This window comes from Myotis myotis, unplaced genomic scaffold (assembly GCF_014108235.1).
Source record: "Myotis myotis isolate mMyoMyo1 unplaced genomic scaffold, mMyoMyo1.p scaffold_m19_p_21, whole genome shotgun sequence".
NCBI classification, from domain to species: Eukaryota; Metazoa; Chordata; class Mammalia; order Chiroptera; family Vespertilionidae; genus Myotis; species Myotis myotis.
Genome location: NW_023416326.1, coordinates 3,946,338 through 3,968,490, shown reverse-complemented (window position 1 = coordinate 3,968,490; position 22,153 = coordinate 3,946,338). Strand labels below are relative to the sequence as shown.

At 57.8% G+C, this 22,153-nt stretch overlaps 2 protein-coding genes across 8 annotated transcripts in view; one reads left to right on the top strand and one right to left on the bottom strand.

Moving 5' to 3' along the window:
• The window catches only part of PCNX2 (pecanex 2), a 55,736-nt gene extending 49,598 nt beyond the window's left edge, over positions 1-6,138 (top strand). The window contains exons 29-34 of the mRNA XM_036355127.1: positions 639-783; positions 1,202-1,432; positions 2,115-2,389; positions 3,241-3,425; positions 4,199-4,644; positions 5,389-6,138. Coding sequence (XP_036211020.1) covers positions 639-783; positions 1,202-1,432; positions 2,115-2,389; positions 3,241-3,425; positions 4,199-4,644; positions 5,389-5,547 — 1,441 coding nt within the window. The 3' untranslated portion in view covers positions 5,548-6,138. The remainder of the gene's footprint in view (positions 1-638; positions 784-1,201; positions 1,433-2,114; positions 2,390-3,240; positions 3,426-4,198; positions 4,645-5,388) is intronic.
• NTPCR (nucleoside-triphosphatase, cancer-related) lies at positions 6,132-12,129 on the bottom strand. Of its 7 annotated transcripts, XM_036355142.1 has the most exons (7): positions 11,987-12,129; positions 10,722-10,884; positions 9,996-10,089; positions 8,296-8,505; positions 7,516-7,559; positions 6,918-6,988; positions 6,586-6,755 (listed from the first exon to the last, which is right to left on the bottom strand). In XM_036355142.1, exons 1-7 carry the CDS (start codon positions 12,018-12,020, stop codon positions 6,601-6,603), a joined length of 771 nt encoding a protein of 256 aa, XP_036211035.1. In that variant the 5' UTR covers positions 12,021-12,129; the 3' UTR covers positions 6,586-6,600. The 7 variants fall into 7 exon arrangements, with proteins under 7 accessions (XP_036211037.1, XP_036211035.1, XP_036211034.1 ...); XM_036355141.1 differs by having other exon boundaries at positions 6,586-6,988; XM_036355147.1 differs by lacking the exon at positions 6,586-6,755 and having other exon boundaries at positions 6,970-6,988; positions 8,296-8,501.
• Between the last annotated feature and the right edge of the window lie 10,024 nt (positions 12,130-22,153).

The window sequence follows — 22,153 nt, the reverse complement described above, 5'->3', positions numbered from 1 at the left end:
TCTGAGTGAAATGTTTAATCGTTTTCCACATCCTTACCATTCTGAGATAAGCTGTACGTGGTCATGATACATTATTTTTTCTGTAACAATGGATTCAGTTCGCTAATGTTTATAGTTTATGTTGAATGCATGAGCGGCTCATGGTGTGTGTGTGTGTGTGTGTGTGTGCGTGCACTCCATCCTTGTGTAATTTTAAAATCAGAAGTGTGCCCTTAGGTGTACCCATGCGACCTAACAAGTGATTCTCACATATTTAATGTTAAAGAACAACAGATGATGGCCCTGGCCAGTGCGGCTCAGGTGGTTGAGCGTCGTCCTTGCACTGAAGGGTGGCTGGTTCGTTTCCTGGTCAGGGCACATGCCCGGGTGCAGGCTCTATCCCCCCGTGTGGGGTGTGCAGGAGGCAGGCGATGGGTTTCACTCTTACATTGAGGTATCTCTCACTCTCTCCCTCTCCCTTCCTCTCTCTCTCTCAAAACCCATGAGAAAATCTTTGGAAAAAATACCAGGTGACTTGGAACACTGACTCCCAGGTCAGCCTTGCACGGCAGCCCAGCGTAGGCGCAGTTCTGCTTCGTTCGCTGGGACACCTTCTGACTTGACCCTGACGCAGCTCCCTGAGAAACCCTGTCTTGCAGCCTGGACTCCTTCCTGCACGGCCTCCACGCCCTCTTCAAGGGCGACTTCAGGGTCGCCGCCCGGGACGAGTGGGTGTTCGCCGACATGGACCTGCTGCAGAAGGTGGTGGCCCCAGCCATCAGGATGGCCCTCAAGCTCCACCAGGTCAGCACCCTCCTTTATAAGGACCAGCCTGAAGCCGTATGAGAGGAATTCAGCTCTGACAACGCGGTCCCCTTCCTCGCGCGACGTTCACGAGGGGGTTTGTGACTCGGGGACGGAGCACCGAGGCAGCCCGCATGCTCCTGACCAGCCAGCACAGGTTGCCCTGCAGAGCGGTTAGGGCTGGGGATGCTGACGAGTATGGGGGGGAGTTGGCTAGAGAAGGGGACCAACCAGAGGCGCCCCACGGTCCTGGGAAGTCTGAGAAAAGTGAGCCTCGCAGCTCTTCCCCGGGCAAGTCCAGCGGTTGGGATGGTGGGACGAGGCATCCTCTGTCCAGCTCAGGGTCCAAAGAGCAGAGGGTGAGGCCTGGGAGTGGGTTCTGGCCGCGTCCCCCAGCCTCGGCCCGCCCTCCCCCCAGGACCAGTTCACCTGCCCGGACGAGTACGAGGACCCCGCGGTCCTCTTCGAGGCCATCCGGTCCTTCGAGCGGACGGTGGTCATTTGCCACGAGGGCGACCCGGCCTGGCGGGGCGCGGTGCTCGCCAACAGGGCGGAGCTGCTCACCCTGCGGCACGTGGTAGACGAGGGCGCCGACGAGTACAAGGTCATCATGCTGCACCGGAGCTTCCTCCGCTTCAAGGTGATCAAGGTACCGAGTGGGTCCCGGCGCCTGGGCCCGGGGTGTGAGCGGCAGGAGGGGGCTGGCACGGGCGTCTGTTCACAGTCAGTCTCAGAGCGGCCACTCCTGCCTCCGACGACCAGTGCACAGGCGAGGGCCTCAGCAAGTCCTGGTAGAAGCACATCTGCTTATCTTTAAAGCCCGGCCGGCCTGGCTCAGTGGTTGAGCATCGATCTATGAATCAGGAGGTCAGGGTTCAATTCCCGGTCAGGGCACACACCCTGGTCGTGGGCTCCATCCCCAGTGGGGGGCGTGCAGGAGGTCGCCGATCAATGATTTTCATCATTGATGTTTCTCTACCCGCTCTCATTAAAAAAAAAAAAAAAGACTTTCTAATCCCCTAAAATTCCAGATCTTTCTCTCAGAACTACTCCTGGGCACGAGAACTTCCTTCCCAAGGGCTCTCCTTCCATCATCTTCCAACCACTGGCCACTGGCTGAAACACACTCACCTCCTCTCCTTGGCTCCACGTTTGCCCTGGGAGTGGCATCGCTCCCCCAGGCAGGCCTGCGCGGTGCCCGGCCACACAGCCGGCTCTGGGCCAAAGCGGTGCATCATAGGTATCAAGCCGGAGCCCGGCTCTGGCTGCAGGTGGGCCCAGGATCCCAGGGCGCGGCCGCCGCCACCTGCTCCGCCCCCTCCCGCCCGCAGGTGAACAAGGAGTGCGTGCGGGGCCTGTGGGCCGGGCAGCAGCAGGAGCTCATCTTCCTGCGCAACCGCAACCCGGAGCGCGGCAGCATCCAGAACAACCGGCAGGTGCTGCGCAACCTCATCTGCTCCTCCTGCGACCAGCCCCTGGGCTACCCCATGTACGTCTCCCCGCTGACCACCTCCTACCTGGGCACCCACCGGCAGCTGAGGGGCCTCTGGTGCGGCCCCGTCACGCTGGACGGCCTCAGGGCCTGGTTCCGGACCAAGTGGCTCAGGTAGGTCCCGGCCCCACAGCATCACCTGGACGCTGGAGAGGGGCCGGCACGAGCGCTCGGCTTCCAGCTGGGATTTCCCGGCCACGGCCACGGCCACGTTCTCATGTGGCTAGAGTCACCACCCCCACGCGCCACCTACAGATCACACGTCTCAGTCAGCAGTCTCAGGGCTGGTCGGCGAGCAGCTCAGCCAGAGGGGCGTCCGTTCTCTCCCGCGTCCCCGCGCTGAGCGCCTGCGTGAGTGCTCGCAGCTGCAGAGGTTCGGGGTCTTTAGGACCCACACCTGCCGCAGGCACAAGGCTGGGGTCCCCAGTGCTCACCTCTCAGTCTCCTCCCCTGGTTGTGTCAGTCACTGGTTAGTTGTTTTTTTGTCTATTTTTATTCATTTCAGAGAGGGAGAGAAACGTCAATGATGAGAGGATCATCAATTAGCTGCCTCCTGCACATCCCCTACTGGGGACCGAGCCCTCAACCCAGGCATGTGCCCTGACCTGGCATATGATCATGACCTCCTGGTTCATAGGTCAACACTCGACCACTGAGCCACGCCAGCCAGCGGGCAGTCTCTGGTTATTTGGAGTGAATTCGAGGATGTTCTGCCTGAATGTGGCCCCTGTCCTCCGGCTCAGCGCTGAGGTTCTGTGGAAGGTTGAGGCCGGAGCTCACGGGTGCAGCTGCGGGGGTTTCCTCATTAGACCTAGATCTGGGGACCAGAGCCCTCTCTCCGCCTGCCGCCCAGGCGTGCAGCTCACCCGCAGCGCGGCTCCTCCTGGCGCGGACGTGGGTGGGGGCGTTGGGGGTGTTAGAATGTCCTGGGGAGAAAGAACCCCGGCAGCGTCTCTCCATCACAGGATGCGCAAGGACTGCCATGCTGAGCAGCGTGCAGGCGGCAACATTGAGGACGGAGACGCAGGGGGGGCCCCGTCTGCAGGCGGCAGCAGCGCCCCGAGTGGGGGCAGACAGGAGGGTGGCACGGAGCAGCCCAGAAAAGAGGGGACCCACCACTGGTCACCCCGGGAAGGGACACGGAGCACAGGTGGGTGCAGCGGACTCAGGGTTGCTGAGAGAGGCCGGGGGGCCCTGTGACCCCCCAGGGCCCGTGTTGCTGAGAGAGGCTCGGAATGTGTCTCTGGAATGCGCTGGGCACCGGGTGGTCCTCCCTCAGCGGCAGCGGCACGGACCTGCCATGACGGCCAAGCCTTCGGGGCACAGCCCGCGCTGCGTAAACCCCAGCAGATGCCTGGCCCTGCCCGGCTGCGGGGAAACTAACATCCTGTCCCCGTTCTCACTCGCCGGCTACCTTCCTCCCTCCCCTTCCTCCGCGAGAGGAACTTGTCCGAGTATCAGTAGGGACTCTGCAGGGGGGCCTGGCCCCCTGAGACCCCCACGCCGGGCAGCCACGCTCCCCCCAGCGCGGGTAACCCCGGGCCTGCGGCCCAGGCAGCTCCGTGGGGGTGGCCCCTTTCATGGTTCTGTCACTGGTGTGGGAGGCACAGGCGCCCAGGCCCTGGCACAGGGGTTAGTGACCAGGGGTGGGTGACGCTGCTGGCGTGTCGGACCAGGACTCCCAGGAACGGGCGACTTCAGTGTCAAAGCCAGGAAAGTCCTGGCAAACGGGGCGGGTCCCTCACCCTGGCTGCTGCCCCCACCCATGCCTCCCGCCGGCCTTGGGGCTGCGGGCGTCCTGGGTCAGCGTGCGGCTCTCAGGGAGACCTCCGTGGGGCCCAGGCAGAGCAGGACGCCCACCTCCCTGCCTGGCGCTGACGTGGGTGCCCACCCACATGCCAACCCGCGCTGCTTCCTTTAAAGGCCGGAGAAAGGGCAGGAGCCAGTCTGTCCAGGCCCGCGGGGCGCTGAGCCCAAGGCCGCCCTTCCTGAGCTCGTCAGGCCCGATCCTGGAGAGCCGCCCGGCCTTCCTCCCCACGTCCTCGTCGGCCCACGGCCTGGCCCCCCGGCTCGAGGGCAGCCGGCTCTCCCTGCGCTCCTCGGCCGCGTCCCTGCACTCGCAGCCGCCGCCCGCCACCACCGGCCACCTGGGCGTCCGCGAGCGGGCCGAGGCCCTGGTCCGGTCCAGCCTGGGCTCCTCCAGCAGCTCCACCCTCAGCTTCCTCTTCGGCAAGAGGAGCTTCTCCAGCGCCCTCGTCATCTCGGGGCTTTCAGCCGCCGAGGGTGGCACCACCAGCGACACGCAGTCCTCCAGCAGCGTCAACCTGGCGCTCGGCCCCTCGGCCCGGGCCGCCGGCCAGGCCACCAGGGTAAGGGGCGCCCAGGGGGCCGGGGCGGGCAGGATCCTGGCTGGTGGCCCGTCCAGCTGCCTCAGACCCCTTCTCCCCCCATAGTGACAGATGACAGGTCAGCCAGCAGGCGTCTGCCGCGCTGAGGCTGACAAACGTTAGTCACGCCCTGGGTAACGCTAGGCAGGCGGGTATCACAGCTCAGTCCCCGAGCCTGCGCCCACCTGGGGGTGTGCCCCCTCATCCAGCAGCGGGAGCGGGGGGGGCCACCTCGTTCTCTTCAAACCACTCCCTGCCCAACGGACAGGTCGGGCACAGGGCAGGGCACACGTCAGCACTGGGTTCCATCGTCACCGATTCCCGCGCAAGGTCAGCTCAGTGCCGAGGCCGCCTACTTGTCTGCTTACACTTTAGAGAGAGCTCCGGGGACACCCCCCAGGGGACTGTCATCAGCCAGGGTTCCAGCCAGCTACGGAGACGCGTGCCCGGCACCCGGCCGCCTCTCCTGTCCCGGGGCGGGAGGCGTCAGGGCACATGGGAGGCACGGGGGTACGCACATCCGTGTTGGACTGTAGGCTCCCAGGCTCCTTCACGGCCCCGGGGCAGTTACTGGAGGTGGATGAGGCCCCCCTTCCTCCCCTTGGGGTCCCCCTGCGCTCACCCCCTGCCGCTGGCGGGCAGCAGGTTGGGCGGGCAGCATCACATGTGAGTTGGAAGTGGCCGTACCTGTTTGCTGAGCCGTAGTTTCTCTTTTCTCTCCGGAAGCACTTCTCTGAGCCGTGCGACCCCACCGAGGCCGCCGAGCAGGGGCAGCGTGGCGGGCGCCTGGCCGCGGGCCTCAGCGTGGTCTGCAGGAGGGCCAGCCAGGAGGACATGGGCCTGGACGACACGGCCTCCCAGCACAGCGCCTCGGACGAGCAGTAGGGCCAGGAGGGGCCCCGCAGTGGGAGAGACCGAGTCCCCCACGGCTCCGCCTGCCTTCGTCTCCCTTCTGCTCCCCCCAAAACCAAAAGCAGCCAACAGTCATCCACGTGGGCCTTCCCCGTGGACGAGTGAGAGCTGGTGTGGAAACTGACTGACTTTATCTCAGGTTCTTGAACAATATCTCACACGATGGACAAAACCAGTGGACCAGGCCTCCCGCCCACTGCCCTACAGCAGGAATGAGGCCCAAAAATCTCCAGAATTTGGATTCAAACAAAAGCCAAGAGCCCATCCGCCACGCCCGGCCCGACGGAAATCCGACACCCGCATGCTGACCAGCTGACCTTTGCACACTCCCGTCACCAAGAAGGAGCAGCTAGTGGCCACCCCACCTCACCAGCCACGGGCCAGGCGCCGAGGTCACGTCCACGCACAGACACTCACTGCTCTGTAGCGTCCACACCGATGTTGGGTGCGTGTGAATGGTGACGTGCATGCAGCCATGTCCACGGCCCCGTGTGACAGCCCACATCCCCGCGTGAGAGCTGGACGTGCAGCCCGGGCGGACGGACACCACTGGGGAGGACGCGGTGCCCCACTCGCCAGAGCGGTGTCCCAAGGGCCGCTGGGCCGTGTCCTCGCGGGACACACGCTTGCTCCCCAGGCCAAAGGAGTCCCCACCGGGTCCCGGGCCACCTGCACACGCCTGTATTTTTGGAATGAAAGGGTTTGTAGTTACTGCTGTTTCCAGTTCTTTGCGTTCTGCCGAAACTTGTCATTTCTTAAAATGAGTCCTTTCCTGGGAGGAGCATTTGGGCCGATCCTGGGACTTTTCCCACCCTGTGTCCCAGGGCCGAGCTGCAGGCCGGCTCCCGCCCTGAGGGACCCATCACTCCCCCGGAACCTCCCTTCGGAAGAGCAGTACTTAGAAACACTTACAGTGGAAAAGTCGTACACAGCTCCTCACTGCACACCCGGCACTGACGCCGGCCAGGTTCGTAGCTAATGCTAACTGCTAAGAAGTCCCAGAAATCCCTAGATCTTCACCAGAAATCACCAGAACGCACGAAACTGAATCACACCACAGCCCCGACCACTCCAGGGCAGTGCTAGCCTCCAATTCCGGGGACCAGTGGCTCCTCCATGCCGGCTGCGGGCTGTCCCTCTCTCTCCGCCGCCATCTGACAGCCCGGCCTGGCCTGGGCTCCCTGGGGAGCAAGCGGGGGGTAATGGGGGTCCCTCCCACGGTGGCCACAGCCGCCCCGTGACGACACATTTCCCGTTTTCGGGGCAGGAAACAGGCACAGAAAGGTTTAAGGACTGGGCCAAGGTGGAGCCCTGGTCTGACCCCTGACCCCGCCCACACCTACCTAGCGCCAAGGGGCCGCTCCACGCTGCATCCCTCCACACAAGCACCCACGTGTCTGCAACCATCACGCTCCTTTTATTTCACAAAGTAATAAGCAAACAAGGAAACAGTAAAAGATGGTGGGGGGAGGGCCCGAAAGGCTCTTCTTTCAAAATAATCCTTTTCAAAAATCAAGTAACTTCACGCTTCAGGCTGCACACGATGCAGACGCACCTGGGAGGGCTTCACGTCGGCGAAGTGCAGAACAGAACAGACGAGGCAGTCACCCCCCTCCCCCACACACATTCATCAGCTTCACTGGGGCGGATCCCATCTGGTGCCGGAATCGTCCTCATCTCAGCATTTACCCCAATCAGCCGCACAACCGCAGAGGAAATAAACAGCCGTGTGATACGCACGGCCGTGACCAGGCCTGGGGGGGGCCAGCATGCGGGCCGACTCGCCCCCCTGAACCCTTTATGGGAAACACCTGCAGGCTTTCCCTGCGGAAACCCACTCGGGTTCAGAGCCGGGGGGCAGAGGGGGGGCCAGCACCCTCGGGCCGGGCTGCTGGACGGGTGGGCGAGCCCATCACTCACTTCCCGCCGCTCTGCACGCACCTCACAATATCCGGCAAGAGGTGGTTCCTGTTCTCCTTGGTGACCTGCGGGGGGGGGGGGGGGGGGCAGAAGCCCTCAGAGCCCCTTTCCTCCCTTCGTGCCTCCAATGGTCTAGACCAGCGGTTCTCAACCTGTGGGTCGCGACCCCTTTGGCGGTCGAACGACCCTTTCACAGGGGTCGCCTAAGACCATGCTGCGTATCAGATATTTACATTACAATTCATAACAGTAGCAACATTAGTTATGAAGTAGTAACGAAAATAATGTTATGGTTGGATCACAACATGAGGAACTGTATTTAAAGGGCCAGAAGGTTGAGAACCACTGGTCTAGAACAAGCATGTCAAACTCGCGACCCACGGGCTGCCTGCCTTGCTTATTGGGGCTGTGTTAGCCTTTGAGTTTGGCATGCTTGTTCTAGAACAAGAGCCCGCAAGGCCGGGAGGGGTGAGGTATGCGATGAAGTAGGACCAGGGACCAAGGATGAGCCGGGTGCCAGGTGTGAGCCAGGTGTGAGCCAGGTGTGAGGTACGGGCTCCTCAGCATCCAGGCTGCTCCGTCTGAGAACCAGCCTCAGTCGGGAGAGCCAGCTGGGCCCCGAGGCCTCCCAGAGGTCTGTCTGCACAGGGAGTGGAGGTCAATTCCTCGAAAGGGAGGCTCCCCCACACTCCATCCTCGAGCTAAAAGGGGGGCCATTCAAAGCCACGGTCTACTGAGAGCCACTGCGGTTTCAGGTCACCCACTCACTCCGCCCGCAGCCACGGCGGCGTCTGTACTCACACTGAACACCTGCACGTCCGCCCGGCTCCGGATTTCCTCCACGAAGGCCAGCGGTTTCCCTTTAGGGACCGGGATGGTGCCCAGGACCACGGTCCCCGGGGCGGCCAGGGTCTGCCGAACAGCCCGCGTGAAGGGCTGGCTGAAGAGCTCCATCTTCCCCACCTCGTCGATGACGCACACTCTCGGCCCCGGGCTGCTGCCGGCACCTGCCTGGGAGGACAGACGGTCGCTGGGACCCAAGGCCCATTAAGCAGGGCCCCTCCCCCATCACGCAGCAACGTCACACCAGGGAGTGAGCTACGCCAGGAAGACAGAGCACCTCCCAGTCCACGAGAGACAGGTCGCAAATTCCTCTGCCCTGGAGACTGTCCCACCCGGAAAACCCCACTCCTGACCCTCCTGGTTCTCCGGGCAGTTGGTCCTCCCCCAGGACAGTTCAATAAGAGCCACACTGTGTGTTTACAAACACTCAGGAAGCAGGCAGGGCCCTGTGCCTGAGGCTTAGAGCCATGAGACAGGCCTCAACCCTTCTTAATAACCCTGTCTGCAGGGGGGGGGGGGGGGGGGGGCCTGCAGGCAGAGGCCTGCGTCTCATAATCTGCAACATGAGGGTCGGTGGAAAGAAGGAAAAATTAAAACAAAACGCGTCTTGGTTAAAAGAAAGAAGTGAGCGGGGTTGTGTCCTTTAAATCCTGGATCCCCTTTCCGATGGCTTTATGCCGTAACCTTGAAAACCCCCTAGGGCCGGGCCAGCGTGGCTCCGTGGTTGAGCATCGACCTATGAACCAGGAGGTCAGGGTTCGGTTCCCGGTCAGGGCACATGCCCAGGTTTCGGGCTCGATCCCCAGTGTGGGGCGTGCAGGAGGCAGCCGATCCATGATCCTCTCTCATCATTGATGTTTCTATCTATCTCTCCCTCTCTCTTCCTCTCTGAAATAAAACTATATTTAAAAAAACCCCACTAGGAACAGGGGTGGGGCCAGGAGCCCCAATGACCCCCAGCTCCTCAGGTTCCCATCCTTGTGTAGCCCCCGCCCATGCAGGGCCAGGGCTGAATTTATGTGACAAGGAATCCACTTGTACTTCAGAGCGACAGCAAATTATGTGGCGGATCCTTATCAAGGCTCAATCACTTGAAGACTTTTTTTAAAAAATATATTTCCTTATTGATTTCAGAGAAGAAGAAATAGGGAGAGATAGAAACATCAATGATGAGAGAGAACCACTGACTGGCTGCCTCTTGCACGCCCCCTACTGGGGATCGAGCCCACAACCCGGGCACGCGCCCTTGGCTGGAATCGAACCCGGGACCCTTTAGTCTGCAGACTGACGCTCTATCTCAGGGGTCCTCAAGCTACGGCCCATGGGCCACATGCAAATACAAATACTGTATTTGTTCCCGTTTTTGTTTTTTTACTTCAAAATAAGATATGTGCAGTGTGCATAGGAATTTGTTCATAGTTTTTTTTTAAACTATAGTCCGGCCCTCCAACGGTCTGAGGGACAGTGAACTGGCCCCCTGTTTAAAAAGTTTGAGGACCCCCTGCTCTATCCACTGAGCAAACCGGCCAGGGCAAGACTTTTAAACTGTAAAATGCTCAACGGGCCTCTCCTTAAGCGCAAAGCCCCTGCGGTCCAGGGCCAGCAGTTCCCACAATGCACCGCAACAGACGGGCTCCAGGAGCAGAACCCACACTCACGTCCAAGACGGGAAGCGCCAGCTGCTCGAAGGACGCCAGGTCCACCACGTACTGCCCGACCCGGCACTCCCGTGTTCCAGGCGGAGGCCCTGCCCTGGGGAGACAGTGAGTCCCACTGAAAGGCCCCTGCACGGGTTTCTGGTGGTTGGCTACCCCACTGACCTCTGACCTTCCACGGAGGCTCCATCATCCTTAAACCCACCCCCAGCCCTGGCCAGGTGGCTCAGCGATGGGAGCATCGTCCCGTGCATCAAAAGGCTGGGGGTTCAATTCCTGGTCAGGGCACACACCTAGGTTTCAGGTTTGATCCCTGGTCTGGGTGCATACAGGAGGCAACTGATCAATGTTTCTTCTCTCTCTCTCTCTCTCTCTCAAAACAAACAGCAGAAGTGTGCAGAGCTGAGAGCAGGGCTACCACTAAGGGTGCCCACCATCAGCCACGGGCCTGGTGGGACCAACCCCCTGCTCCGGGGAGCTGCTGCACCCACCAGCCCTGCAAAGCATCGTGAGACCGGACTAGGATCACGCGCGAGAAGAGCTCATCAGCCCGTGGAATAAGCCTGAGTGAAAGGCGGTATTTTTATACTGTTTTTCAGATGATGACTTCAACCTGTTTTCTTGCTCTAAGAATTCCAAGGGGCTGAGATTCTTCCAGGGAGGAGAGAGCACGTGGCTCACCGCTGTGCCCAGGGGGAACGCACCACCCGAGAGGAGAAATCTCAGTACCCGACTCTAGACAGGGGTCCCCGCAGGCCGGACAACGTGACCACGTCGAATCCGATCCTCCTGCCTCCTTGCCTGACTTCTTGCGTGTAGAACCCATCGACGGGCACCCCGGAGGACTTTAAAACCTCGCTGGCTTTCTGGATCAAAGTTGTTTTCCCAACACCTGAGGAAAGAAAGAAACCCCCACTGAGTCCCGGCTGTCAGGCTGCCCTGTGCGCCGGCTGAGTGGGCTCCCGGGAGCAGAGACGGCCTCCTAGGTGGGTCCAGGGGGGACAGCTGACCCTGGGAGAAATGCTAAGTGCCCAGGAGACCCACGAGGGCACTCACAGAATCCATAATCCGAGAAGGGAGATGGCCAGCTCCTAGAGCCCAGGCCGGCAGCCCCCACCCCGCGCACCTCTATGCTCACCCTCACCGCCCCACACGCCCCTGTGCGCACCCCCACCGCCCCACACGCCCCTGTGCGCACCCCACCGCCCCACACGCCCCTGTGCGCACCCCCACCCCCCACACGCCCCTGTGCGCACCCCCACCGCCCCACACGCCCCTGTGCGCACCCCACCGCCCCACACGCCCCTGTGCGCACCCCACCGCCCCACACGCCCCTGTGCGCACCCCACCGCCCCACACGCCCCTGTGCGCACCCCCACCGCCCCACACGCCCCTGTGCGCACCCCACCGCCCCACACGCCCCTGTGCGCACCCCCACCGCCCCACATGCCCCTGTGCGCACCCCCACCGCCCCACACGCCCCTGTGCGCACCCCCACCGCCCCACACGCCCCTGTGCGCGCCCCACCGCCCCACACGCCCCTGTGCGCGCCCCACCGCCCCCACGCCCCTGTGCGCGCCCCACCGCCCCACACGCCCCTGTGCGCGCCCCACCGCCCCACACGCCCCTGTGCGCGCCCCCACCGCCCCACACGCCCCTGTGCGCGCCCCCACCGCCCCACACGCCCCTGTGCGCACCCCCCCCGCCCCACACGCCCCTGTGCGCACCCCCCCGCCCACACGCCCCTGTGCGCACCCCCCCGCCCCACACGCCCCTGTGCGCACCCCCCCGCCCACACGCCCCTGTGCGCACCCCCCCGCCCCACACGCCCCTGTGCGCACCCCCCCGCCCACACGCCCCTGTGCGCACCCCCCCGCCCCCCCCGCCCCTGTGCGCACCCCCCCCGCCCCACACGCCCCCCCCGCGCGTCCTTTCCCCGCGCGCCCCCATGCGGACCCCTCAGCCTCCGGGAGGCGGAGACGAGGCGGGGTTACCTGGGGGCCCCGTGAGAAACACATGCCGGGCCATACAGGAGCCGCCGGAGAGGGGGTCACGGCCGGGTTCGGGTCACGGACGCAATCCCGGAAAGGGTCGCGGCCCAAGTCCCGCCCACCACGTGCGCGGGCCCCGCCCCCGCCGGCCGGAAGCACCGCCCTCGCTGCGCAGGCGCCCTCCGCGCCCTTCCCGCGCCGGGCCTCGGTCTGCGCATGCGCCCTCAGCCTCGGGGCTCGGGGTGCGCCGGCGGGGCTGGGAGGTTGGTGGTCCCGCCCCGTGCGCGTGCATGTGCCCCAGCCTCGGCGCTGGGCTCGCGTGGGGTGTTTGCCAGGAGGCGCGCGTGGGGTATTAGGGACGACGCCAGGGCTGCTCCACGCGAGCGCTGGCGCTGGATTCCGCCCTGGGATCGCGCGTGGGGGCTGTCGGTCCGAGGCTGGGGGCTGCGGGCCAGCCCTGAAGGAGGCCTGGGTCCCGGCAGCTTCCTCAGGAGGAGGCCTTGCCCGGGGTTCCAACTGCCTGCTCCGCGGAGTCAGCCACAGCTGCAAAGGGGGATGCCCTGGTTGCACCCGCCGATGCCCCGCTGCACCTGCACAGCGTCAGAGTCATTGGTCCTGGGCTCCCTGGCAAGCCCATCGGACCCTGGCTCAGTGGATGGGCGACGACATAGGAACCAGGAGGTCGCGGTTCCGTTCCCGGTCAGGGCACATGCCCGGGTTGTGGACTTGATCTCCAGTGTGGGGCGTGCAGGAGACAGCCGATCCATGATTCTCTCTCATCATTGATGTTTCTCTCTCTCCCTCTCCCTTCCTCTCTGAAATCAATAAAAGTATATTCACCACCACCCCCACCCCACCCCCGGAAGAGTGGAGGGAGTTTGGGGACGGGGTGGAGAAGGTGCTGGGATTGCGAAGTACAGAATAGTCAATGGGGATGTAAAGTGCAGCTTAGGGAATATAGCCAGTAATACTGCCATAACTATACATGGTGCCAGGTGGGATCACTGCGTAAGGTATGTAAATGTCTCAACCCCTGCGCTATCTGAAACCAACATACTATTGAGTGTCAACTGCAATTGAAAAATAAAAAAGCCAAGAAAACCCAAACTGGCGATTCCTACAATCCACAGGGGGTGAGAACGCTCATCAGGCTGAGTCCCCGCTTCAGCTCTGCTAGGAAGACCAGCTCCCCCTCTTGTCTCCAGGCCCCGAGCTTGGACAAACGCAAGACCCAGCTGGGGGATCTCCCCGTGCAAAGAATAAAGTGGCTTCCCCTTCACGTAGCCACTCAACGCGGCGTTTCCGCGGTGAGATGAAGTGGCCGTGGCCTGGGGCCAGATTTACCTGCAAACTCTTTCAGCCCAACACGTGTAGCGCGTGACTTGTGATCAATCATGCTCCATCCTGGCTGAGAAAGCAATTTCAGTGAGAGCACGACTTAATTGGTTTGTGGCCACATGGGACCGCCAGGGGCCGCCGTGTACACCGGTCAGGTGGCCTGTGTCTCTTGCTGTTTAAAAAGGAATCGTCTACAAACATTTAGACGTGTACCGTGTAACCATCACCATCATCTCTGCAGCATTGGTAAGGCATCGCTGGTAATGTAGGGCCCTGGCACCTAGGGCAGCAATGGCGAACCTTTTGAGCTCGGCGTGTCAGCATTTTGAAAAACCCTAACTTCACTCTGGTGCCGTGTCACATATAGAAATTTTTTGATCTTTGCAACCATAGTAAAACAAAGACTTATATTTTTGATATTTATTTTATCTATTTAAATGCCATTGAACAACGAAAAATCAACCAAAAAAATGAGTTCGTGTGTCACCTCTGACACGCGTGTCATAGGTTCGCCATCACTGACCTAGGTTCATCTTTCACCTCCATACAAGCTGCAATCAACAGCAGCTGATGTGCCCGGCCGGTGTGGCTCAGTGGTTGAGCGTCCACCTATGAACCAGGAGGTCACGGTTCGATTCCCGGTCAGGGCACATGCCCGGGTTGCGGGCTCGATCCCCAGTAGGGGGCATGCAAGCAGCAGCCAATCAATGATTCTCTCTCATCATTGATGTTTCTCTCTCTCCTTTCTCTCTCTCCCCCTCTCCCTTCCTCTCTGAAGTCAACAAAAATATATTTTTTAAAAGAACAAGTTTCTGAAGACAAGCTTCCTGAGTTGGAATCCCAGCTCCACTTAAAAAAAGAGGAAAAAAGTGGAGAAAACAAAGGGAAGGAGGGGTGGAGACTGACATTACACAGGGCTCAGCAATCAATAGCTCTGTGAGTTTCTTTCAAAGGACTTTCCAGGCTCCTTTCATGCCAAGGAAAATGGCAGAAATGTGCATTTTTGCTCTAAATCTCTGTGCTCTTTGGACAGGATGTCCGCTCCCCAGTCCCCCGTCACATCGTCAGGGCTGACTTCGTTGCCTCTGGGCCAGGGTGAATGGGGCCGGAGGTCCCTGGGTTTCAGAGCTTCTGAGCACCCGTTTAGGCCTCCATGGATATCAATTCCTGGCAAGCTTCTCACGAACTCAAAGCCAGGAGTCCTCCTTAGAAAACCGAAGAGTTTTTCGAAACTTCCTCATAATCTCCTACTGTAATTTAAACAAGCAAACTCAAAATTCATGCTTTCCTTGCTTTATTTAAAACATATTTTGTTCAACTGCAAATTTGGGATGTGCCCATGTTGCCTGTCTGCCAGGTCTCACAAACAAGCGGTAGTTTAATTACACAAACAAAGGCACTATTTTAAGTTGGGGAGAAAATTAATCTTCCCTTTCTTCCTATGTCTCAAAGAGGAGCCACTGTCCTCTGCTGAATTCACTTCCCTTAAAGCCCTGGGACTTGCTTTCCCAACCCCCCCAAGCCTTTGGGATTTGGGGAGAAGTTTTAAAGGGATAGAAAACTTTTATAAAGTGTTTTTCCTCTAACTCACTATGGTTTCCATTTTGAAACCGGAAGCTTCTGATACCAGTTCAGAAATGGAGTCCACTGGTGTTGAGCTCAATGTTTAATGCTTTGCAGGCATTATCTCATTTAATTCACAAAACAGCACCACTGAGAAGAGCGCTTTTTATTTTTTAAATATATTTTTATTGATTTCAGAGAGGAAGGGAGAGGGAGAGAGAGATAGAAACATTAATGATGAGAGAGAATCACCCATCGGCTGCCTCCTGCACACCCCACCCTGGGGATCGAGCCCACAAGCCCGGCAATGTGCCCTGACTGGGAATCGAACCGTGACCTCCTGGTTCATCGGTCGATGCTCAACCACTGAGCCACACTGGCCGGGCTGGCTGTATTTTAGGAGGCAGGTGAAGGGACATTTGCAGCGTTAATTCCACAGCCTCGACCTTCAGTGTCCCAGCTTGCACAATACATTCCTGATTCGGTTTCAATTGGGGAATTTTTTTGCATGTGTGTTTTTTAATAATTTGAAGAATTTACACTGCACATTCACGTGGTTCCGCTTGGACAGTGTATCTATTACCACCCCGCCTCCCCCCATCACATTTCCTCCCCGTCCCAGACTTTGCTGACTCGTCCACTTCCACTTCGGCTCCTGTCTGACCTTGGCCATCCTGTCGCCTCCATGCATCTCGGGTTTCCTCACCTGGGACATGAGAAAGCCCCCTGCCCCTCCGTGTGCCTGCGAGGCTTCCCTGGGCTGCAGTCCTCTAGTCCAAATGCTGAGAGAGGAGAAAGCACCAGGGGCTATTCAATGGCAAGTCACTCTGAGCTCGTCAAGAAATATAGGTACAGCCCGGCCGGCGTGGCTCAGCGGTGGAGGGTGGGCCTATGAACCAGGAGGTCGCAGTTCGATTCCCGGTCAGGGCACAGGCCCGGGTTGCGGGCTCGATCCCCAGGGCGGGGCGTGCAGGAGGCAGCCAATCTGATTCTCTCTCATCTTTGATTTCTATCTCTCCCTCTCCCTTCTTCTCTGAAATCAATAAGAATATATTTACAATAATAATAATAACTAGCTAGGGTAGGTGGTCTTTAGAGCTTCTTCCAGGACTGACCCTCTGTGGCTGTGAGAAGCGTCCTGACTGTGGGCAAACACTGCTGACCCAGGAAGTGGCACCACCAGCTGCAATGCTGCCTGTGTCTGAATCCCCAAGGCTCATGGGGAGAAGGACCGATCATCACGTCCAGCTCTCACCTCGGGGCCTTGCAAACAGCGCAGCTGCCATTCAGGCACGTCCCTTCCAATGTCTCCTTAGGACTCAATCTATTTCCGAGTCCCAGAGGCACCGTGAACGGAAACAACACGGCAGGCAGCTGCCTTGGAGAGAAACTGCACAGAAAACACAGAGGAGGCAGTCACTCCCGCCACGAAAATGAGCCAAAAGGGAAGCATTTGGTACAACTGGCTGAGTTCAGAGCTAATTGTTGCTCCTGGAATTCCAGCCGCACGGTGCTGGCCACTCAACACTAACGAACATCTTCCCTTTGTTCCCATTGTTTCCTGGTACATTTGCCTTTTGTTTTTCTCTTTTCTTAAAAAAAAGTATATATATATATTTGTATTGATTTCAGAGAGAGGAAGGGAGAGGGAGAGAGAGATAGAAACAACAGTGATGAGAGAGAACCATTGATCGCCTGCCTCCTGCACACTCCCTACTGGAGATGGAGCCTGCAACCTGGGCGTGTGCCCTGGACCAGGAATCGAACCGTGGCCTCCTGGTTCACAGGTCAATGTTCAGCCACGGAGCCACGCCAACCCGGCTTGTTTTTCTCTTTGGGACATAACAGAAGGATTGCAATTTGGGTGCCAGTTGTTGTCAGTTTACAATGTTAACGTACAATTGTCTACTAGGTCACAGCAAGAACAAATGCTATCCACCAGTGACTTCATAACAGGACCAATGTCCGTTGGAAGCAGGGGATGAAAGGTGGCCATGTCCACCTCGGGAGCATCCCCCCATGCAGAGTGATGGCTCAAGGACAGAGCGTGGGTGCATCAAGTCCAGAATCAGCCGAGAGAGGCTGTGAACGGGGCTACCCCCAGTGACAGCTGCCTGACGAATGAGAAGGCCTAGACGGATGAGCCCGGGAGGATGAGTGATGCTTGTTTGTGTGAGTGCTGACAGGGGACCAGCAAACTCGCTCTCCGTGGAGAATGACAGGCTGTGGCTGATACTGACAAACACAGAGTGGGTGTCGAAAATGGGGGACTTGACTAGTTTGGGAATTCAGGGCTCCTCGTTGCCAGGGATGTGCAATCATGCTGGCTGACAAACACACAGAATCAAGCCAGCAGTGTCCTGAGATCTGAAGATCCGTAGGTGCTTTGTGAAAATAATCATTAAAAACTCATTTCAAAGATCCCATTGGGACAGAAAATTAACGTGTTACATGAGTTAGCTGGGATCTGTGTCTTAGGACTGGGAGCCAGTGGTTACCTCATGGTATTTAATGAGTTCATCGGATCAGCTCCCCGTGGTTGGGAATGCATGCCCATGTCCGCACGTCACCTTTGCTCCTAGGAGGCAAAATCCTTCTGCCAACATTATCTTGTTGGTCAAGAAAATACCACCCTGTGTGTGGTCACCCACCATCAGAGAACCTCTACCTGCCAAAAGGAATGGGCACAGGCCTGCCCCCTAGGGAGGAGCACCAGTGGCACAGAAAGCCACCTGGCATTTTCCTGGAGGCTCCAAGGCTGCTTAATTCTGCAGAATCCATTCTAGGAACAGCGGCCCATACCCCAGAGATCCCATTGAACTACTATCTGGCCATCTTGTCAACCTTCCCCTTCTATTTAGCTTCCTTCTTTTACCTCCCCTGAACACACCAGCCTCTTCCCGGAGGGGTTATTAGCATTCACTCCTGACAGACATGATCCTCTCCTGGTGTGTTTTAAAAAATATTTTTATTGATCTCAGAAAAAGGAAAGGAGAGGGAGAGAGAGAGATAGAAATATCATGATGAGAGAGAATCATTGATTGGCTGCCTCCTGCACGCCCCCTACTGGGGATGGAGTCCGCAACCCCGGCATGTGCCCTTACCGGGAATCGAACCGTGACCTCCTGGTTCCTAGGTCGATGCTCAACCACTGAGCCACACTGGCTGGGCCATAAATGCCTTTTGAAGATCACTGGGGTCTCTATTACTGAGAGTTTTGCCTGGGGGGTTGGCTCCTCTACCTCTCTCACTGCCTCCTGCAGGAGAAACCTGGTCTGCCTGCCTGGGGACCTCACTCCCCTGTGGAGAAATCCTGGCTCTCGGAAGCTTCGCTGCCCACTGGCTAGAGTTCTTTGGAACTAAAAAGACTCTCAGGAGCTTTGTCTGAAGGGCCCTTTGCCCACTGTGCTTTAAAGCTTCTTAGGGCCCGGCCGGCGTGGCTCAGTGGTTGAGCGTCGACCTATGAACCAGGAGGTCACGGTTCAACTCCCAGTCAGGACACATGCCCGGGTTGCCAGCTCAATCCCCAGTGTGGGGCGTGCAGGAAGCAGCCAATCCATGATTCTCTCTCATCATGTTTCCCTCTCCCTCTCCCTTCCTCTCTGAAATCAATAAAAATATATTTTAAAAAATAAAACTTCTTAGGGACCACTCAGCTCCGGGAATTCCACCAGCAGCCCAGCCCCTCGCTGGATCTCTGGGCTTCAGGTGTCAGAGACAGCGATGCTGCGGTCTCTCTCCCACTTTGGACCAAACGTGAGCATCCTCCGCTGCTCTTCTCTCGTATTCATTTCCTCGGGCCCCTCTTCCCACTGGTCCCCTCTCTGTTCTTTTGTCCCTGTCAGGCTCACAGGCAATTTCATTTACTGGATGGCTTCTCCCAAGGGCAATGGTTCTCCACTCCTGTCTGTAAATCACAATTACCTGGAGAGAGCTGAAAAAATAGCGATGGATGCCTGGCCCGCATCCCCCCAAGTGCTATGTAATTGGTGCCGAGTGGGCCCCAGGCACTGACAGCGGTAACCGCTCCCCAGAGCTTCTAACAGGCAGCGGAGTGTGGAAAGCCGGCCTCAGGGCGTCCTTCCAGGAGGAGGACTGGCAGGTGCAGTGGTTGCAGGTGTCGGGGTGGCCTGCTGACCCCGCCCATTCACGGGAGAGCCAATCGCCCGCCCCCGATGCCATTACAAGTGATTTCCCACCCTATTGGCAAACATCCTCAAATCCATCCCGAGAGAACAAAAGCAGAAAATTACAGAATGACAGTCCTTTAGCATGTTTCAGTTCATTCCACTGCAATTTGTGTACAACTGCTACACCCCCCCGATTTCAGACTTGACTTGCATATTCAATCAAGAACAGGAAATAAAATACCTAAAATATTAATTAAAACAAAGTCTTCATATGTCAATCCATAGTCCTCTGCCGTGTTCTATTATTTAGTGCTTCACTCTCCCTCAGTCTCTTTCTGCCATTTTTAAACATTTCTCTACAAAATGGTTTGCCAAAATTAATTCATGATCTCCCAGGCTCGTTTCTCCTTTTGTCTAATCCACAGAGTAGTTCTCGTATAGGGCCGTTTTATAATTTTCAAGAGCCCCAAATACTCACAGAAAGAACTATGAACCAGGAGGTCACGGTTCGATTCGGGCCAAGGGCACATGCCCGGGTTGCGGGGTCCATCCCCAGTGAGGGGCGAGCAGGAGGCAGCCGATGCATGATTCTCTCATCACTGGTGTTTCTCTCTCTCTCTCTCCCTCTCCCTTCCTCTCTGAAATAAAAACTATATATATAAAAGCCTAAGTGACTGTCTAACCGTCCAACCGGCTGGTAGCTATGACACGCACTGACTACCAGGGGGCAGACGCTCAACGCAGGAGCGGAGTCCACAGGCATGGAAACATGGAACAGACTGATGAATCTCAGAGGGAAGAGGAGAGGGGGGAGGATGGGAAGAGATTAATCAAAGATCTTATATACATACCAGAGGCCCTGTGCATGGATTCACGCACCAGTGGGGTCCCTTGGTCTGGCCTGTGGGGATCAGGTCGAAACTGACACTCCGACATCCCCGGAGGGGTCCTGGATTGGGAGAGGGCGCAGGCCAGGCCGAGGGACCCCACTGGTGCACGAATCCGTACACCGGGCCTCTAGTAAAATAAAATAAAAGGCAAGTCTGTCCACCTCTAACTCATACTCGTCCAGCTCGTCCACACAGACCCAGCACTGTCACTGTCACTTGGTGAAGGGCAACCTGGTCCCACTGAGCCGGAAAGCAAACCAACACTGCTCCCTAGGGCAACTGCTTCGTTTTGTCTTTTAAAAAGCACAAACCCTTTATTTTTTATTTTTTTCATATATTTTATTGATTTTTACAGAGAGGAAGGGAGAGAGACAGAGAGTTAGAAACATCGATGAGAGAAACATCAATCAGCTGCCTCCTGCACATCTCCCAGGTACATGCCCTTGACCGGAATCGAACCCGGGACCCTTCAGTCCACAGGCCAACGCTCTATCCACTGAGCCAAACCGGTTTCGGCAGCACAAACCCTTTAAAGCCGTGGTTCTCAATCTGTGGGTCGCGACCCCTTTGGCGGTCGAACGACCCTTTCACAGGGGTCGCCGAAGACCATCCTGCATATCAGATATTTACATGACGATTCATAACAGCAGCAACATTACAGTTATGAAGTAGCAACAAAAATAATTGTATGGTGGGGTCACCACATGAGGAACTGTATTTAAAGGGCCAGAAGGTTGAGAACCGCTGCTTTAAAGGCTTATAAAGGTCTTTCCGAGAGGGTCCGCTCAGTGAAAGCCCTGAGTTGCCGTCCGCACGTCTCCACGGAAGCTGAAGAACTTTCAGAAACGCATAATGAAGACCCGGAGGGGAAGCCAACGTTCAAGATTGAACATGAGCTTCCAGGGCACAAGGGACCGAGCGCTGCCAGCAGGGGCTCACGGGGGAATTCTCGAGACCAATGAGGTGTGAGCAGAGGCAGTGTTTTTGGAAAGGGAGAGGAAGAGAGGGGTCCCTGCGGGTAGAAACAACGCCAATTAAAGGACCAGAAAGGGAAAGAAGATGCTATTGCCAGCCAGAGGGGAAAAAGGACGAAAATGCCCTTTTATTGTACTGTCAGGAGAGAAATGAGTCCCAGAGAGGATCGTTCTAAACCCATCAAGAAATGAAGGGAGAATTAGATCAACAAGCCCATTAGGAAGCTAAGACAGGGAAATGTCTGCCGGGGGAAGAGCCACGGGAAAGTAGAGCCATTTATAAACACACTTATCCGAGAGACTTGGGCTACCAGGAGCTGTGAAGATCGCGAGCGGAGACTGCCACTGAGCAAACAGTCGGGGATGTGAAAAGCTCCGTGTGATTAATGCTTACCCCTCCGACCGCGTCCTAGATCAGAAGGCTCCCCGTATATTTCCTGCCCAAGATATAGATTTCTGTAGTGTGCCGGCGTTATTCTGAGTTATCACAACAATCCAGCCAGTGTTTCACCCATTCCCACACCCTGTGTCCCTAGCAACTTTCCTAAAAAACGTCGTGAGTCCTGAGTTTGGAAGGAACAAGGAAGACCCTGGCAGGTGTCAATGGGCAATTTGCACCGTTTCCCAGAGATCATGAGGCCTCTCTGAGGTCACAGGGCCTTTGCTCCACGTGACTGCCTGCGGCTCCCTGGTCTGGCCCAGGGGGGTCGGCCTCGGGGAACTTCCCACCTAAGGAAGGCTGTACTCCACCACCTTCTTCAAGCACGCATCCTGCTCGCTGCCTTGTCTGACTGTAGCGTTTATTCACCTCCGGACCAGGCTGTGGCCCACTAGCATCACACGGTCATGAAATCGATCGTGTGCATCCCAGCCAGCATTAGAAAGGAATGAAACAGCCCTACCTGGTCTGGCTCAGTGGATAGAGCGTCGGCCTGCAGACTGAGGGGTCCTGGGATCGATTCCGCTCAAGGGCACGCGCCTCGGTTGCAAGCTCGATCCTTAGCCCGGGTCGGGGCACGTGCAGGAGGCAACCAATCGATGTGTCTCTCTCAGATTGCTGTTTCTCTCTGTCTTTCCCTCTCCCTATCTCTAAAAAAGAAAGAAAGAAAGAAACAGAATACAAAAGTAAGTTCAACCACATCAAACATGACATTATTTTGTATGTTGTTTTGTGGCAGCCATGTGCATGCGTAGGGGAGTGTGTGTGTGTGTGTGTGTGTGTGTGTGTGACCACATGACACATATTCCCTACTTGCATAGAATGTTGGAAAGCCA

Bases quoted from the DNA above. Each gene is read 5' to 3' on its own strand.
- NTPCR (XM_036355141.1), bottom strand. From the start codon at position 12,020: ATGGCCCGGCATGTGTTTCTCACGGGGCCCCCAG. The intron at 10,885-11,986 runs GTAACCCCGCCT...TTCTTTCCTCAG, and splicing joins GTTTCTCACGGGGCCCCCAG to GTGTTGGGAAAACAACTTTG. The intron at 8,506-9,995 runs GTGAGTGTGGGT...CTGTCCTCCCAG, and splicing joins TGGCGCTTCCCGTCTTGGAC to GCAGGTGCCGGCAGCAGCCC.